The sequence below is a fragment of the Furipterus horrens genome, unplaced genomic scaffold, assembly GCF_987537825.1.
Source record: "Furipterus horrens unplaced genomic scaffold, mFurHor1.1.pri manual_scaffold_3, whole genome shotgun sequence".
Lineage (NCBI taxonomy): Eukaryota > Metazoa > Chordata > Mammalia > Chiroptera > Furipteridae > Furipterus > Furipterus horrens.
The window spans coordinates 17,645,194-17,665,298 of record NW_028327173.1 but is presented as its reverse complement, the minus strand read 5'-3'; the positions used below and the strand labels follow the sequence as shown (position 1 = coordinate 17,665,298).

At 39.5% G+C, this 20,105-nt stretch overlaps 1 protein-coding gene across 1 annotated transcript in view; it reads right to left on the bottom strand.

The window, feature by feature from the left end:
* Positions 1-20,105, bottom strand: part of STX12 (syntaxin 12) — a 38,477-nt gene that overhangs the window by 12,127 nt on the left and 6,245 nt on the right. The window contains exons 2-4 of the mRNA XM_090268897.1: positions 9,669-9,738; positions 8,068-8,167; positions 3,438-3,575 (exon numbers count right to left, since the gene is read on the bottom strand). Of these exons, the coding sequence (XP_090125023.1) occupies positions 3,438-3,575; positions 8,068-8,167; positions 9,669-9,738 (308 nt within the window). The remainder of the gene's footprint in view (positions 1-3,437; positions 3,576-8,067; positions 8,168-9,668; positions 9,739-20,105) is intronic.

Genomic DNA, 20,105 nt, shown 5'->3' with positions numbered 1-20,105 from the left:
TCAGGTTCAAGTCCCAGTCAGGGCAAATGCCCAGGTAGTGGGGCTCAGTCCCAGGTTGGGGTGCATATGAAAGGCAACCAATCGATGTTTTTCTCCCTCTCTTTCCCCCCTCCCTTCCTTTCCCTCTCTCTAAAATCAATAAGCATGTCCTCAGGTGAGAATTAAAAAAAACTAAAGAAAGAAGTAATAATGAATGATAATCTATTTTAAAATTTGGAGGGAGGTGGATAAAGGGAAAGTTGAAAACTTGAAACAAATTTGTAAAACATGTAAAGGTTTTAAAAAATGGACATTTACAGCATATTAAGTACTAAAGTGGCACTCACTTCAAAAATCAATCTAATGCATGTATTTAATTTTGTAATTAAAAACTAAGAAAAATGTTAAAAGAGCAATCTATCCCCATTTTGAAAAGCTTTCCCTTTTTAATATAGTAATAATTAAAAGGGTAAGCGAAATTTAAAATTTTTTCAAAATTCTCATGTGGAGGAACACTATGGGTTATTTTTTGTTTGTGTTTTGTTTTGTTTTTCCATTTTTACTTTATCCCCAGGTCAAAAATAAAATGCTACTGGTGCCCTAAAGCCTACCTGAGTGCCCTTTTCCAATTACAATCCTCTCCCTCTCTTTTAAAGTAACCATTATCCTGATTTTGTGATAATAATTTTCTTGAATTTTACACATATCTAATGATATGTGCCTTTATTTAATGTCATTTTACTTGATTTTGAACTTTACATGAATGGGATTATGTCACATCCATCCCTGATGCTGAAATGTAACTGTGGTTCGCTCATTTTCTTTACTGTATGACACTATGGTATATGAATATATCACAATGTATTTATCTATTCTACAGTTGATGGACATTTGGATGTGTCTAATTTTTGACTACTAGAAATAATGCTATGAACATTCCTGTACATATATCCTGGTACCAATATATACAGCTTTTTCTAGGGCAGAACTACTGGGTCATATGTTATACATGTATTCTGAAGTTACAGCCAAAATGTTTTCTGGTGGTTGTTTCAATTTATACTACCACTGGCCAGGCGTGAAAATTCCTGTTGCACTGCATCCATAACAAAAACCCTCGGTGTTCACAGAATTTACAATTTTTGCCTTTCTTTTGGACATGAAATAGTATGTCAATGGGGTTTCAATCTGCAATTTGCTGATAGCAAATTCTCTTTTGACTGAAAATGCCCTCATTCTCGATATCTGCTTTCAATGGGTTTAGAATTGTCCTACATAACATTAAAGAGGGCACTCCACAGGTTTTCACTGTTGCTGTTGAGAAGTCAACTGTTAATTTAACTATTTCATCTATGAAGTATTCTATTGTTTTTCTCTGGTTATCTTTATGATTTTTCTCTTTGTCATTGATGTTCTGAAGTTTCTCTTTTATGTATCTAAATGAGAATTTTTTATTTATCACTCCTGGGATTGGCTGGGCTTCTTGAAACTACAGATTTGTTAGTGTCTGTCATCGGTTCTGAAATATTACCACTCATTATCTCTTCAAATATCATCTCTGTTCTATATTTACCCTACTCTTTCTCTGTAACTCCAATTAAAATTGTTAGATCCTTTCACTTCATTATTTCTCACAATCTTCATTTTCTATTTAACTTCTTAACCACCCATCCTACAAGTTGGGTAATACAGTATTCCCTCACTTATTGTGGGTATTACGTTCTAGACCCCCCCGCGATAGGTGAATATCCACCAAGTAGGAACCTTACATTTATTTTAGTATTTATATATATTTTAAGGCTTTATAAACCCTTCCCACACACTTATAAACTGTTCCCAGTCCCTTTTTAACCTTTCCCACTCCCTTACTAACCTTTTCCACACTTTTATAAACACTACTTATGTTCTTAAACATATTCTACACTCTTAAATCTACGTAACTTTAACAACATACATATACAGTACAGCAAAATCCCGCAACATAGGAAAAAATCCGTGATAAATAATAAAATATAATATTTTTTAAAAATCCCGCAATACAGTGAGGCTGCGATAAGTGAACCGCGATATAGAGCGGGACTACTGTAGCTTCTAATCTAAGCCACCCACCCATGAAGTTTTTAATTTCCATATTATATTTTTCAGTTCTGGAAAATCTTTTGACATTTTCCCGATGCTTTGTGTAGTTTCCTGTTTCTTGCAGGTGTTTTCAAATCTTTCTTTTATTTATTTAAACACAATAAGTGTAGTTGCTTCATAATTCTAATAAGAAGTCTTAGCCCTGGCTGGGTAACTTAGTTTGTTACAGCAATGTCCAAATATGCTAAGGTTGCTGTTTCAATCTCCAGTCAGGGCACATACAAGGAGCAACCAATGAATGCATGAATAAGTGGAACCACAAATTGATGTTTCTCTCTCTCTTTCTCTCATCAATAAATAAAAAATAAAATAAAATAAAAACAGAAGTCTTCATAAATCTATTTCACCTCACTGTTGTTTCCACTAGTCCTCATTCAGGGTTATTTGTTTCCTTGTGTGCTTGGTTATTTTTAATACTATGCTGCTTGCTCACACATCAGGAACTGTTTGAGGGTATTGCTTCAGGGCTAGGATGAAGGTGTCTAACCAGACAGGATTTCTATTTGCATCTTTCTGGCATGTAGGTACTCTATCAATTCTGGACTACTTGAAGCTTGAGGCTTTTGCACCATTCAGGTAGTATGAATTTGTCCGGTCAATTTGCCTGAAGGTTACTTTGTGGTACAGCTTCTAGTCTGGATTTCCCCTCCCTCCTGTCTTCTACCTGCTCAGCTCGGTGCTAATGCAATCTTTTTGCAATCCACTGGGAGATAGTCTTTTAGGGCCCAGTTTAATTTGAGGAGCATCTTCCTTTAGATTTTCCACCTTGCATGGACCCTGAGCTTTGACTTTTATTCACCCTCATGCCATGAGAACATCAAAACTGAAGTTCAAGTTTGTCCTCAGTGCAAAAGCAGTTTCAGTGCTCTGTTTACCTCTATAGGTTCTTACCTTCTCTGAGATTTTGACCTTAAAATTTTCATGGCTCATAGGTACTTCTGAGAAGCTGGTTTGTTAAAATCTAGTGTTTGTTAATTCTTTTCAGAGAGAAGGCTAGTCCAAATAACCTAGCCTACTACATTCTAAGAAACAGATTTATTCTTTTTTAAGTTTTTAGCAAAAGACCAATATCACGATTAAAAAATTACACATAATTCTACCTGCCACTTTTTAAAGCCACTGTGCACATTCCTTCCTAGTCTTAGCGCGCACACACTATTATTTTTTTACATAGATGATATCAATCTGGCACTTCGCAGCAGCTAATGTCTGTGTTTGTTATTTGGGGGGATAATAAACAAAGGCTAAGGGTCAGAGGAAAAGACTTAGGAAAGAACATCCTCAAATTTGCACAAGTCTCCTTTGAGGAATAAACTTACAGAAAGTCGAGATCCAGCTCTTGCTCTGGCAATACTCTCCTTTTCCTTTTCAGATACCCTTCTCTGCACAGCCTGGAAATTGTTTAAGGCTGCAGAGAAGTCATTCATGAGGCGTTCCTTCTGAAGTCTCTGCTGGCGCTAGGGAAATGAAACAAAAACTTGAAATTGCATACTAACCCCAAATTACTTGATTTTAATACCCATTAAAAGCAATATTATACCCCCTAAAGATTCCCTACTAGCAAAATTACTATGAAATAGAGTCTTCTTTAAATTAATAATTTTGCTCATTGCTAACTCAAATCCCTGGTTAACACTATTAGGCCACATCAGAATTTTCATTCTGACAAACCTGGGAACTGGGTGACATTCACTTTGTAAGGTAATCTCAAAGGGAACTGCAATTCAGAATGTTGGTTTCCTGGAGAATCAAAAGCAGAATAAATATCTTTGGACTCACATTGGACCCAAAAAGATTGTTTTTTTATTAAAATGTTAAAACCATATTTATCTATGCTGAATTCACAGCATCTCTGAAAACTGTAGGGTTATTTTCTTTTACCCTATGGTGAGGTTTTAAATCTTTGAGAATCTGAAAACTAGTTTGTATAGTGACATGCCACCTTAATTAAGCTTACTGATTCTACATCTCAAAAAAACACATCCTGAGAGCACTTGCTGTGTGCTGAGGACTCCTGACCTCAAAGAGCTTACACCATGTATTTGTAGACAAAGGATATAGACATACAAGTAACAAATCATTATAAATATCTGCTTATCTAATAAGTACTATAGGAGTGTAGAGGCAGGTATAATCAGTAAGAACTCAAGGGGGCAAAAGGGCCCCAAGAGGAGGTGGGCACTTGAAGAAAGAGTATGGTGTGAATAAGCAGAGAAGGGGTTAGGCAAATCCAGACAGGAGAACAGTGCGAGCAAAGGCATGGTGGCAGAAATTTGAAGAGGATCTATAAGGAGATAGATAGTTTAGCTGGAACCAAAGTTTTTTTTTCATGAAAATAGCTAAAAGATGAAGTTGGAAAGGCAGGGAAGGGACTGACTACAGCAGGTTTTAAGCACCAAGCTAATGATTTTGTGACTTAACCTCTAAAGAACAAAGAACAATGAAGATTTCTGAGCAGGAAACATAATGGGTACAAAATGATAACTTAAGACAAATTAGTCTGTGATGGTATATAAGATGGAATGGGGGAAAAAAGTCAAAAAGCTTACTGCAATAGTCTGGGTTTAAGGTTAGAAGGATATGGTATCTGTCGGTAATGGGAACACAAAGGAATGAGTGAGTTTAAGAAACATTACGATTCAGTGAGTAGCTGTAAGGAGAGGGGGAAAGTCAAGAATGACTCAAATTTCATACATGGGAGAGTGATAGTAATACTGAAAGCAAATTTAGATAAGAAATTTTTTATCCTTTTTCTGGGATTTTTATTTTTTCATAAACATTGTAAGAATAAGGGGGAAAAAAATCATTCTCCAATCTCACTATCCAAAAATACTATCTTTTAAGTATATTATAAACATTTTCCATGTTGCCATACTCTTCACAGTTAGTCTTTGTTACATAGTATTTCATCAAGATGATCTAGTAAATTTTATGTAAACATTCCTTCTATATTTTTCCACTCTATTATAAATCAAGCTGAAGTGAGCCCTACTATAATAGCTTATATTTATACAGTGCTTATCACGTGCTTGCACCAATATAAACACTTAATAACTCATTTAATCCATGCTAGAACCTATTTTAGTTAAGTACTGTTATAGTCCCTTTTTTACAAATCAGAAAACCGAGGTCCAGAGATTTGCCCAGGGTCATACTCTAAGTGGCACAGACAGAATTTAAAACCAGGAAATTTGGCTCCAGAGTACACAGTTGTTGTTTTTTTTCCACTTAGTACTTTTTTCCTTAGGACAAATTTGGGTGAGTAGATATTAGGTCAAAAAGATCAAATTTTCTATGAAAATGTATATCGACAATCAGCTTAGTTAAGGGGTTTGGATAAAACAGGAGGAATTCAGTAAAAGACAACACATTAAATTTTAGATGAAGGCAGTATCTTCAAGAGGAGTTCAGAACAGAAATTGGCAATAGAGGCTTAGAGGATAGGGCTGGAAAAAGACCTGGCAGTCACGTTCATAAAGATGACGGAGTTTATAAAAGTAGATAGGACTCCTGAGGGAGAAAGCACAGAGTGAGAAAACTACAGGATCAATGGCAGAGCGATAGGGTCAGAGAAGGAGGGTGAGACTCAACCTAGGGTAAGAGAAAATAGGCCAGAAAGGGATCACCAGACTGAGGAGAGAAAATGAAAGGCAATCATGGAAAAAATAGTTTCAGTGGAGACAGGATGGGCAAGAGGATCAAATGAATCAGAGACGAAAAGTGACTAAGGACCAAAAAAGACTCAGATTTAGCAACTTGAAGATCACTGATAATAGTACACAAGCATGAAAAAATACTGTAAGCAGAGTGCACGGCCTGATGTATAGGACAGCAGCAAAAGAAGGGCAATGTGACTAAGGTTAATTAAATGAAGAAAGGTCTGAAAAGGAAAAGAGCGTTCCACATAATAGGAGGAAGAGAATCAAGGAATTATATTTCACCAGAGACAGTGTGTTTGTAGATATATTTTGTCTTCTTAATAATCCAAGATAATGCAAGGGAACAATAGCATGCATAATCCAAAAATAACTGCTATTTGATTTTAGAATACATTAGACCCATTTTTTCTTTTTTCTTTTTTGGCAGCAGACTTAATTTTCTATTTATATTTTGCTTAGGCTACTATTTAACTCTTAAGTATTTTCAATACTCTGTTTGCATCAGACCCTTAGACTCTTTTTCTCACTACTACCATTATCTACAAGTGTGTATTCCCTAAGTACATAGCTGGGAGGAGGGGAGGGTAATTTTGGAACAATATAGAGATATTGGATGGCAAGAGGGGATTTGTCCATAACTGAAATATCAGCATGAATAACAACTAAAACAAACAGCACACAGATGGATAACCAAAGGGTGATTACATGAAGATTACTTTTATCTTAACTATTTTGTAGCAGGATAAGAAGGCATCTAGCCTTGGATCCTCTCTTTTGTGCAAGGGGCACCAAAATTCCAAAGACTGAATATATACAGTATTTCACTAAACAGCTTACCAAGTATATGTTAAACTAGTGACCTTCAAACTGTTTTGATGGGAGACACACCATAAGAATGTGGCATCTTGATCCAGTCGTCGTCGTCGGCAGCCATCCGTCTCGAGAGACGATGGTGTAGCTTCTTAAGAGTCTATCTGCACCGCCGAGAATGGCTGTGCAGTCCGACTCGGGAGTGACACGGTATCTGTCTCCTCCCGTGTTGAATCCACATCTTGCGATGACGCTGGAGTGTCCTCTCCAGTTAAGCTGAAGCTACAGAGCCTGGGCAGGGTGATATGGAGGGTCTGCTGTTGCCCATGCAGCAGACCCCCCCTCTCTTCGCAGCTGAAGGGTCCAAGGGAAAGACGGAGTCAATACAGCTTGGCTTCAGGTGCGCCGCAGGAGTTGCCGGTGTTGACTACAACGTCAGACCGCCTTAGGGACTCCGGCTCCGGATTTTCTGTCGGGGTTTACTCCCTTAGCCTTTCCCCTGAAGAGGTATGCCGCAAGGCAGCGGAGGTTTTTTGGAGTCAGAGTTTTCCTTCTCTGTCTTGATCCAGTACCATATACATAAATACATATGAAACAAGTTTCATGTAACAATCACACACTCTAGTTCTACTCTATGTCAAAATGATGATCACAACATACTTAATATTATTTTATGTTCCAATACCCACAACTCACAGACAACCCCTGGATAAGGAAGTTGTAGGCTTCACCTTTAGAGCCATTAGAAATAGGACACCATCATTTTAAAAGTTCAATAATAAAAGTTAAGTGCCCCCCATAAATGGTATAGAAACTAAAAGCAAAATGCACTCAGAATAGGTTTAGGTAGATGAAGGGTTTTTTTCCCTAAAAGAGATAGGATTTGAGGTAGACCATGAGTGACAGGTAAGAGGCAAGCCCCAATGGAGGGAGCACATTGGACTTCAGGAATGTGTGAGCAAATGGCATGGCCTATCAAGGAAACCACTGAATCCTATAAAAAGGGTGTGTTTTTAAAGGATTTAAATGGCCACTGAATAAAATGACTTGAAAAGAGAAATATTTTTTCCTGAGCATTTCCTCAACCCAAGATCTATTAATGACTCATGATGGGACATGGAAGTGACTGCCAAATATAAAAGACATATGATTGAACTTTATAGATACTGTTACAAAACAAACTATTATCAAGCCTGAAAACTTAAAGCTGCTGGCCAACACCCAAAAAGATGCAAACATTGAGATTCTTTTTCAGTTAAACCTATTTTATTAATATGTTAATGCGTTACTTTGCAAGATCTGGTGCACACATTCTTTCTCTTGTCACAATGGACACATTTCCCCATTTTACGGATAATGAAATTGAGGTTTAGAGGTCTATCTAGCACAAAAGGCGAAGTTATCTTTGTTTCACACACTGTCCTCCCATTAAAACAAAGTCCTTTCCTATTAAAAACAAAACAAAACAGAAAATACGTACCTGTTCTGAAGTAGATAAGGGAAGGGGCAAGGTCCCTAATTCCTTCAGTAATTCATTTGTTTCCTTGGCAAGCTGGTTTGTAGAGTGTTGTAACTGTTGCCTACGAGAGAAAAGACATGTCTCAGGATATTCTCACTTCTTGAGAGCTCTTATAGTTAGTATTAGCTTGTTCTCAGAGTGTCCCACAAGGCCAGGAATGAATGGGAACTCAAAGAAACAGTTACTAGATGCCCAGGTTCACAACAAAATTCCAGAACAAACCCACTTCAAGGCTTCTTCACACTACTGAGTAGAAAGAACCAGCCTCACTGAAACCTGCTGATGAGGCCTTTTAACTCTCTGGGGAGAAAAGAAAAGCACATCAGCAGTTCTGATAGAAACTTAAGAAGAGCAACTGCCCCCACAGCTAAATCTAAGAGCTTTAACACACCGAACTCTCTCACAAAACTCACATTGAGATTCCCAGGAGTTCTGCACGGCTACTGCCACAGTCCACTGCCTAAAGACAGAATCCGGGCACTGGCGGTTGGATAAAATGTGCATTCAAAGCACAGCTCCTAACCCAGAGAACAACCTCCAAAGATCTACCCCAAGTTCTTGCTTAAAGCTGGTGCTTTTTCAGCTTTACCATTGACTCCCTACTGTCCCTTTATGCTTGACGCTCTGGTTCTTCCCTTGAAAACAAAAAAGCCCTATCGTGTGAAAACATATGTAAGGAGTGGAGGGGAAAGGACTTTAAAGAGGCAAGAATATGCAAATATTGGGTGGAATTAAAAAGTAGTGAAAATACAAAAAATACTCCTGTCAGCCATGTTTTCATCTGTTATCTGGACACTTCTACAAAGACTTTAAGGGAGGACAGGGAAACCACACTACTAATTATTCATGTTTTTTCACAGAAAAGGAGACTCTTAAGATAAAAAACAAGGGAGTCAAAAATAAGAGGGAGTCAGTCAGGAGCCAGAACATCCCAGACAGTACTAACATATCCAGAAATATTTCACATCTCCCTGGAAAAAGCTTAAAGTAGTAAATCATTCTTTCACTTCACAATGTCTAAAACAGGAAACAAAGAACATTGTTCAGTATATTTTAAAGATGAACAGGACTTCTAACAGCAGAAACGTACTCAAGAAGGATGTGATAAAGAAAAAGAATCACCTGTCTCTACTACCAGTCTACTATTCTCTCAGGCTCCTCTGGGGTCATTCTGAATAAATTTTTCTAATAATGTCTACAGTTGGAAATCCAATTAGATGAGATGACCTCTGCAAATCATTAGAAGTTCTCTGCCAACAGGGAGGCTCACTTAGGCAAACTATAGTTTAAGAGAGGTAGGGATTCACTTCTCTATTTCCCTGAACTGTTCTGCTAAACTACCCGAAGGAAGAAAGAATCAAAGATCAAGGACCATAAGAGGCAGGGAAGATCACAACCCATCAATATATTTTGTTGCCCCTCTTCTGGATCCAGCTATTACTTCATGTCCCACTGCTTCTCATTCTGACTTCACAGGCCTGACATCTAAGCTTCCATGCAGCAGCGACATTGTGTCCTCAAAGGGCCCTCATAAAACCCAGCCTTGTTAGGAAGCTACTCACAGATTTTCCTGTAGCTTGGTGGAGTCCTGTTTAGTTCCTAGTTGGCTCATCAAATTCTTTATCTGAGCAGCTAAGGAGGGGAAGGGAAAAAGACTTGTTAAAAGAAAAAACAGATTCATCATGAGCACCTATGTCTAAGATCACCAGCTTTTCTACATACTGAATAAATACATGCAACTAATAGAAAGCTTGCTATGATCAAAATCTTGGTATATCCCTTTAAAATTCCAGGTTCACCTTTGTCCCATAAAGTAACTACATCTTTAAGTGGAGGGTGGTGGTTTTGTTCATCACCCCCCAAGAAACTCTTTATTTTTCCAGATTTCCCATGGCAGTGAATAAAAATTGAATCACCTTTAAAAGGACCTTGATACCAAATATAGGCCCTGGATGGTATGGCTCAGTTGGCAGGAGCATCATCCAGTACACCTAAAGGTTGCAGGTTCAATTCTCAGTCAGGGCACATACCTAGGTTTCAGGTTAGATCCCCAGTCAGGGCATATATAAAAGGCAACTAGTCTGTCTTTCTCTCGCACATCAATGTCCGCCCCCACCCCCCAATCCCTCCCTTCCTCTCTTACTAAAATTAATGAAAAAAATGTCCTCAGGTGAGGATTAAAACAAAATAAAATAAAATGGCCTTGATAACAAATATCACAGGAAAAACTACAATTCACTATTACACAATAATTTTTTAGAGCAAACATTTTTGGAAAGGTATGTATATTTACTATTAATAAAGTTACCACTGTCCTGCCTGGTGTGGCTCAGTGGGTTGAGCACTAGCCTGTGAACTGAAGGGTCACTGGTTCAATTCCCAGTCAGCACACGCCTGTGTTGCGGGAGCCAAGTCCCTCGTGGGGCACATGTGAGAGGCAGCCAATCTGTTTCTCTTGCACATCAATGTTTATCTCCCTGTAATCTTCCTCCCCTCCCCTCTCTCTAAAAAATAAATAAAATCTTTTTTAAAATAGTTACCACTGAATAAGCATCTCTATGTGCCAGTCACTACATTAGGAGTTTTGTATACATTAACTTATTATCAGAGCAACGATCTAAAGTAGATATATCTTCATTTTGAGGGTGAGGAAACATATTTTTAAACATATCTTACATAAGGGTACACAATAAGTAGAAGGGCAACAAAGTCAATCTTGGGTACGTACCTGTGTTCTTTTCACTATGCTGTCTATAGTCAAATACACGCTTTTGTTCAGAAAATTCTACCTTTTTCTAGATATTTTTGCTAAGACTAGGAATAATCTTGTTTGACTCCTGGATGTTTAAGCCCCTAGTCCTGCAATAGTGCACTAGGAGAAATCCAGAGGAACTGATTATCTACCAGTAAGGAGGAAAACTCCTTTTTTTAATTTAATTTTTTAATTTTTAAAGTTTTTATTTATTTATTTTTAGAGAGAGGGAAAGGGAGGGACAGAGAGAGGGAAAGAACCATCAATGTGTGGTTGCTTCTTGCACGCCCCCAACTGGGGACCTGGCCTGCAACCCAGGCATGTGCCCTGGCTGGGAATCGAGCTGGCAACAGTCTGGTTCACAGGCCGACACTCAAGCCACTGAGTCACACCAGCCAGGGCAGGAACACTCCTTTTTTAAAAAACTGATTTTAAGGGAGATTGGGGGGGGGGGGGGAGAAAGAAACATGGATTTGTTGTTCTAATTTATTCACGTATCATTGGTTGATTCTTGTATGTGCCCTGACCAGGGCACAAATCTGAAACCTTGGTATATGGGGGCAATACTTAACCAACTGAGCAACCTGGCCAGGGTGGAGGAACATTCTTAACACCAGTCTTCCTGGGAATCTGAACATGCTACCTGTCCTCACTGATTTCTGCAAAAGGAACAGAGTCCTCCATTTCTTTTGTGCATGCTTTCTATTTTCTTTTTCTGTTTGGCAAGGAAGGCAAGAGAATTATTCATTTATTCTTTCATCCATTCATCATTCATTTGTAGAGACTGCAATTGTGCTGTTGTAAGATTTCTTTTTTCATTGGCTTGCTTGATTTTTGAGAGCATTACAACTTCAAGAGAGAATATAACACAATAGGTATATGTGTTGGCGGCAATAACAGCACCAAGTGTTACACGGGTGGAGTCAGACTTGAGTTCTGGCTAAGAAAGAATTCAAACCAAGACTCAAACTGTAAAATAAAGTTTCTTTAAAAGTCACAGAGGTAGAAAAAATAGGCTCAGGAAACAAGTCACAGAGGCAAAAGGCTCTTGGAGCTACCCAACCACGGCTGGGTCCTCGTCTTGAGGGTATTTATCTGGAGGTCTCAGGGGAGAATCCCAATAGCATATTCATCAGCTTTCAGGGTGAGTCCCTTCAAGGTTATGGTCTCTACTTATTGGTTAGGTCCAGGGCAAGGGGTCATTGATGTCCGTTGGTCTTGATGTCAGTCAGTGTTGTTTGTCTGGTTTTGCTGTTTTCCTGGGCCTGGGAGCAAACACAACTGAGGCCTAGATGCTATCTCTAGGGGTTAATGCTTAAGGGAGTGGTTGTACAAGGGCCAGCATGGAAGACACAGGAGTCCACTCTTCAGTCCCTTGTTCCTTCTCTAAGGGGGTCTACCACCTGACTAGCGACATGCCAGAGGAGGAAAGGTCAGCCTAGGCTCATTTTCCCACCTAGTCCCTCTCCTGTTGCTTCTTCAATCCTAAGCCCTTCCTTGTTTCACTGTCCCCAGATTTAATAAATGTCCCCTAGGCTACTGCTTCCCCTCAGGTTAATGCAACTTGGAGGGGACTGCTCTGCCTGAGCAGGATGGTTCCTGCAGTATGGGAAATGACTCAGCACAGGAATCCTGGCGGCTGCTCCCTCAGTTCTCTCCCCAAAGCCACCGTCCGAAAACTCTCTCCAAGCATCTCTAGTGTCCTCTGCCCCTGCTTGCAGGAACCCAGGGGGTGATTAAAAATGACTCCTGGGTGGGTCCAGTCAAGATGGCAGCACAGGGAGACATGGCTTGCCTCTTTGCACAACCACATCAAAATTACAAATAAAATATAGAACAACCATCAGCCACAACTGTCAGAAATTGAGCTGAATGGAGATCTGACAACTACAGAATTAAAGAAACCACATCCATCAAGATGGAGCCAGTAAGCCTGTACCATATTTGAGACTTTTATCACCCTGGCTAACACTGTTTGACCTGCCTTGGAGATCCTCAGAGACTACAGCCCACCCAATTTACAGGCCCACCCAAGCTGCTTTTCCATATGAATGGCTGGTCCTAGCTCAGGCTTCACAACTTCCTAAATCCTATCAAACAAGCAACAGCTGGTCTCAGTGAGCCCCAGGCCCAGCACTACCAGCAATCAGCCTAGGTTCACAGGTGGGCTTCACTTGGGAATCTCCAAGCTGAGCACAAGTAGTAACCATCTCAGATTGCTTTACAGCTCAGGAAGGTTGCCCTGCGCAAAACACAGGTGGGGGCTGACCATGGCCTGCACCACCGGGGAAACACCAGGGCCAGCACACCCAGTGGACAGCTACAGACAATACTGGAGCATCACCACCCTGCCCCTGCACAGCTGATCCTCCACAGAGGGTGGAATTGGTTGTCAGTGGTCACAGCCAGTCCTTGCAGCTGACTGGCCTAGGTAAATCCCTCCCACTGATCTGCCAACAGCAACCAAGGCTCAACTACAAGAGGAGAGTGTACTTAGCCCACACGAAGGGCACATCTGGAGTACTCAACTTGGCTGATAGGGGAGAGCTGTGCCACTGGACCCCATAGGACAGTTATTACCTTAGGCTATACTACCAAGACATGGCATCAAAGCAGCTCTACCTAATACACAGAAACAAAGACAAGGAGGCTGCCAAATTAAGGAGGCGAAGAAATATGGCCCAAATGAAAGAACACAACAAAACCCCAGAGAAAGAACTAAACAAAACAAAACAGATATAGCCAACCTATCAAACGCAGAGTTCAAAACACTGGTGATTAAGATACTCAGAGAAATGACTGAGTACGGCCACAAAATAAAGAAAGTGAGGGTTACACAAAGTGAAATAAATATACAGGGAACCAACAGTGATGGGAAGAAAGCTGGGATTCAAATCAAGATTTGGAAAAAAATGAACATTCACCCAGAACAGAAAAAAAAAAACCAAAAAAACGAGGAGAGGCTTAGGAACCTCTGGGACAACTTTAAACGTGCCAACATCCAAATCATAGGGGTGCCAAAAGGAGAAGAGGAAGAGCAAGAAATCGAAAGCTTATGTGAAAAAATAATGAAGGAAAACTTCCCAAATTTGGCAAACGAAATATACATACAAGTCCAGGAAGCACAGAGAGTTCCAAACAAGTTAGATCCAAAGAGGACCATCATAGTTAAAGTGTCAAAGGTTAAGATAAAGAGAGAATCTTAAAAGCAGCAAGAGAAAAGAAAAAAGTTACCTACAGAGGAATTCCTATAAGACTATCAGCCAATTTCTCAAAAGAAACTTTGCAGGCAAGAAGGGACTGGAAAGAAGTATTCAATGTGATGAAAAGCAAGGACCAACAACCAAGATTACTCTATCCAGCAAAGCTATCATTTAGAATAGAAGGGCAGATAAAGTGCTTCCCAGGCAAGGTAAAGCTAAAGGAGTTCATCATCACCAAGCCATTATTATATGAAATGTTAAAGGGACTTATTTAAGAAAAAGATCAAAACTATGAATAGTAAAATGACAACAAACTCACAACTATCAACACTGAATCTAAAAGAATAAAAATAAAAACAAACTAAGCAAACAATCAGAACAGGAGAATCATAGGTATGGACATCATTTGGAGGGTTATCAGCAGGGATAGGGAAAGGGGAAAATGGGGGAAAAGGTACAGAGATCCAGAAGCATAACTGGTAGGAACAAAATAGACAGGGGGAAGTTAAGAACAATATAGGAAGGGGTGAAGCCAAAGATATTACATGCACAACCCATGGACATGAACTAAGGGGTGAGGGATTGCTGGAGGAAGGAGGTTACGGGGCAGATGGGTCAAAGGGAAAATAATTGGGACAACTGTAACAGCATGATCAATAAACTATACTTAAAAAATAAAAAAACAAATTAAAATAATCAGTCAATGTCCTCTAGCCCTGGCTAGTGTGGCCCAGTAGATTGAGCACTGGCCTGTGAACTGAGAGATCACCAGTTCAATCCCCAGTCAGGGCACATCCTGGGTTGTGGGCCAGATCCCCAGTTAGGGGCATGCAAGAGGCAACCAATCGATGTTTCTCTTGCATATGCAATTTTCTCTCCTTCTTTTTCTCCTTCCCTTACCTTCTCTCTAAAATGTAAATAAAATCTTTAAACAAAAAGATGTCCTCTAAAAATCACCTGGACTCGTTCTATGAAGTCTTTCCTGCATGAATTCAGAAACCCACACACTACTGGCAAGCCTTAGGCAGAACCACTCAGGGCCAGGTCCCCTCTCCGGTAACACTTGCTTTGCTCACATCTATTTAACTGCCTACCACATATGGGACTCTCTAGCCAAAAGCAGTCTCCTTTGTAAGGGCATTTTCTATCCTCTCAGGATTATTGCCAGTTTCACTTGTGAAAGACTGACAGCTAAATGCATGGTTTAGTGGAAAATGAAGAAACCAATATATATTATATCATTGGTATATACTAGGTTGGCCAAAAAGTCCATTTGGTTTTTCTGTCTGATGGCTCTAGCAGCACTTAGTTGTCTTTAACTTCATTTGAAACAATTCTGTTAGACTGTGTTGTGACAGCTGTCATATCAGCACACATTAAAAAAAAACTTGTCAAAACTGGTGAATTTTTGTGTAGCCATTTTAATATTGAAGATGGAAGAAAAGACGCAACATTTTCAGCATATTAGGCTTTATTACTTCAAGAAAGGTAAAGATGCAAATGAAATGCAAAAAAAAGATTTGTGCAATACATGGACAAGGTGCTACAACTGATCAAATATGTCAAAAGTGGTTTGCAGAGTTTCGTGCTAGAGAGTTCCCACTGTACGATGCTCCACAATTGGGTAGACCAGTTGAAATTCATAGCGATCAAATCGAGACATTAATTGAGAACAACTGGGGACCTGGCCTGCAACCCAGTCATGTGCCCTGACAGGGAATTTAACCAGCAACCTTTCGGTTTGTGGAGCGACACCTGACCCACTGAGCCACACCAGTAAGGGTTGATCCAATAATTCTTTAAATAAGTGTTACTATCCCACTACTACAGATGGGCACACTGAGGATCATAAGAAGTGTCAACCAAAATTAACTTCAGACTGTAATAAGGAATAAAAGCATTTATTTGAGCAAAAAGAGCTGCAGCCCAAGAGACACAAATTCAGAGAGCAAACTAAATTGTGCTCCTACAAAACAAAGAAGTCACCGTTGTGGTTTTTTAAAATCCTCACCTGAAGACATGCTTACTGATGCTAGAGAGAGGTGAAGGGAGGGAGAGAGAGAAGGTGAGAAACAGTGATTGGTTGCCTCTCATACATGCCCCTGCTGGGGATCAAACCTGCAACCTAGGCATGTGCCCTGACGAGGAATTGAACCCGAGACCTTCTGGTTTAGGGGATGACACTCCAACCAACCAAGCTATATTGGCCAGGGCAAGAGGTCACCTTTTATAAAGAATTTCCTGCCCTAGCTGGTGTGACTCAGTGGATTGAGTGCCGGCCTGCGAACTGAAAAGTCACTGTTTGAATCTCAGTCAGGGCACATGCCTGGGTTGCAGACCAGGTCTCCAGTTGGGGGCGTGAGAGAGATGACCAGTTGTTTCTCTTGCACATCAATGTTTCTCTCCCTCTCTTTCTCCATCCCTTACCTTCTTTCTAAAAATAAATAATCAAATCTTTAAAAAAAAAAAAAAAAAATCTCCTGACCACAGTTCCCATTTTGGCCTGTCTTCCTGTAAATGAGGTTTCCAAATTGTACAGTTCTGATTGGTCTAAATCATGTCATTTTGATTGGTTGGTATAGATGCAAATGAGGATATTATTTGCATAGTTCTGACTGGACCAGGCAGGTCCCAGTCTCTTGGTAGAAAGACTGAAACCAGGGTTTCCCTGCACTAGTTGACTCAGACAGCATGAACAAGGAGTGTGGAGGTGGAGGAGTGTAGTGCTGAGAGTTCAGTCTGAGGTTCTTTGGACTACAGAGTAGTACATGAGGGGCTCCTGTCAGCAAATGGCCGTTAGACGACTCTTACTAAGAATAAAAGTTGGGCACTCAGTTGCCCATGAGGAGTCCATCTCAGCAGGTAAGTTACCATACTTTTCACACTATAAGACGCACCTGACCATAAAACGCACCTAGGTTTAGAGGAGGAAAACAAGAAAAAAAATATTCTGAACCAAATGGTGTACTAAAATATTTAATAAAATGTAACAGAATAATATTTCAACCATGTAAAGTGAACAGCAGTCAACAGCGGTATTAAGAACCATCATCACTGTCATTAACAAATGAGGAGAAAAGCCATGGCTCAATCAGTGGATTGAGCGTCAGCCTGCGAACCAAGTGATGCCAGTTCGATTCCCAGTCAGAGCACATTACTAGGTTGCACGTCAGGTCCCCACTTGGGGGTGTGTGAGAGGCAACCACACTGTGATGTTTCTCTCCCTCTCTTTCTCCTTACCCCTCTCTCTAAAAATAAATAAATAAATAAACAAATGAGGAGAGGCTTTAAGGTTCAAGTACTCTTCTAGTCTTCTAGGAACCCCAAGAACTCATCATCGCTAGTGTCAGAATTTATGAAGCTCAGTTGCTCACAATCACTGATATCACTTTCTTAGCTATCTTCATACTGACCAAACGCCCTGAGGTTCAGCAGTGAAGTGGGACATTTAAGCGTCCCCAGGGATTTCACGTGGGCCTACTGTTTCCCCTTCTAACAGCGGTCACCACTGCTGACAGGTCAGGTAATACACATCACGGTCTGTGATGCAATATTTGTTCCATAAGACGCACAGATATTTCCCCCCCACTTTTGGGGGGGAAAAAGCTCATCTTATAGAGCAAAAAATACAGTACTTCTCAGGGTTCACAAGAGCTACAGAATTCATTCAGAGTACCTACTCTACCCTGTTCCATATATGTTCTAGGAGACATTTGTTCTCAATAAGCTTATATTTTAATGAAAAGAAATAAATAATAGCATATATCAGGTAGTGATAAGTACTATAAAGGAAAATAAATTCAGGTAAGGGTGGGGAGTGGGTACTAGTTTATATAGGGTGGTCAAGAATTTTGACAAGGTGATACTGAGCAGAGACATCTTAGGAGGAAGTAAAAGATCTAGCCATGCAAATACCTAGAGGAGAAGCTTTCTAGCAGAAACAGTATTAAGTACAAAGTCCCCATGCAAGAGCTCTTGGGTGTGATGGAGGAACAGAGCAGAAGCAGTGTGACTAGAGTACAGAGAGATAACAGAAGAAGCCAAAGAGGTAGAAGGGAGCCAGATTGAATAGGGCCTTATAAGCTAGTGCGAAGACTTCGGATTTCAATGAAATCAGAAGCCACTGATGGGTTTTGAGCAGTGTAATAATAATCAGAATTCAAACCCACGGCTAATTTCAATGGCTATATTCTTTGTGTCACATTATGTTCTCTCAAAAGGCTGGCACTTAAAGGAAACAGGATGTAGTGACAGAGGGCAGGCCTCCATTTCCCTGTGTTCCACTTAGCCCCACCTTGCCTATCTGATACCTCCCTAACTTAATAGCTCTCTGCTCTGGATAGGCTGATGTCCTTGCTCTGACCTGCTCCCCCAACTTCCTCCCACCTTTGGGAATATTTCTGGGTACTCACTAGAGTTCAACAGAGTGCCAGGCACTCAGTGGGTATATAAGTAATTACTGATTAACTGAGTTAGCCTCCCCTTTGTATCATGACACTTGCTTTCAAGAAGATGTAAATGAACAGGAGCTAGCAATGAGACCTGAATTCGAAATCAGACCTGACCACTAATTAGGTGTGTGGTACCACTCAAGTCATTTCATGTTGTTGGGCCTCTTTCCAAAACTGTATATGATATTCAGGTTTACGACCATATGTTGAATACTTACTATTTGTGTGGGTGGATCTGTTTTTCTCATTAAATCTTTACAACTCTGTGAGGACTAAATGATCTCTAAGTGCTCCCACCACTGCTCAATGCTAAAATTCAACAATAACAAAAAAAGCTCTACTCCCAGAATGATGCTATGTAACCAAAGATTATTTTTGCAAGCCGGAGTTTGGCTTAGAGAGGCTCCACCTGTGTACAAATAGGAGTGGTCTGACTATATGCCTCTGGAGAGCAGGACCACATTCTATTCATTTTTGTATTTGCATAACCACACACACACGCACACACCCCTCTAGAATATCACTGGTCGACTATATGATGATACATAAAGGCAGAGCTTACAAAAGTTCAAGGAAACATCTCATTTTATTTACTGTCTTCATAGAGTAGAGCACTCCTTAGAAACTAGAGAGATATAGCAAAGTATCAAGCTATTAATCATCTATCAAAACTTATTAAATATCCTAGAGAGAAATAGAAATTTTCTAGAATATGGGAAAAATCCATTAAAAAACAGCTATTATTTCTGTATTCTCATCTGAGAACTTCTTTCATCTAGATTGTTTTTTACTTCTTTTATTGAGATTACCTGAATTTGTATGTGTGTTGGGGGGGGGGGGTATGGAGTAGGGAGACATTATAGGATCATTTGCTAACTAAGCACCAGAATTAATCTAAGCCTCCATCAACTCCCTCTAAATTCCTGAATATTAAGATATTTTCCTAAGTTTCCATCAAGACCAGGTATCACATACCCCAAATTTCAAATGATAAGAACAGTAGTTTATTGGAACCGAAAGAAGCATAATTTTTTGCACACTGCCCTCCATAATCACCAACATCAGGGATTTATTCAAAAATAGTGTCTCAATGACCCATTTATTTTACATCTAAGAATTGTGTCCTTCAATAAACCTAAAGCACACACACACAAAAATGTTTACATATATACTTATTTTCACTTGAATAGATTTAAAATGTCAAAAAGTAAAATAATCTATTGGGAAAGATTTTTTATCAAAATGGATTGCATCTAAAATAGTTTTCTGTTCAACTTGATTAATGAGAAAACTTTTTTCTAAGCATTCTAGTAAATAAAAATTTTATTTTAGGTTAATTTGTTACAACATTTTGGATGAAAATAATTGGGTATCTAATATGAAATGCTACATAACCCTGGAAACCAGATGACTAGGTCAAATGTAAAGATAATTATTCAGTTCTATGTAAGCAATTTTGTTATTTTTAAAACTAGACTTTAATTTCTTCTATCACTGACTTTTCATTTCTAAAAACATGTACTGGCTTAAACTTTTAAAAGACTACAAAGAGAAATCAATTTATTTTACATTACAGCTAATACCCACAGTAGG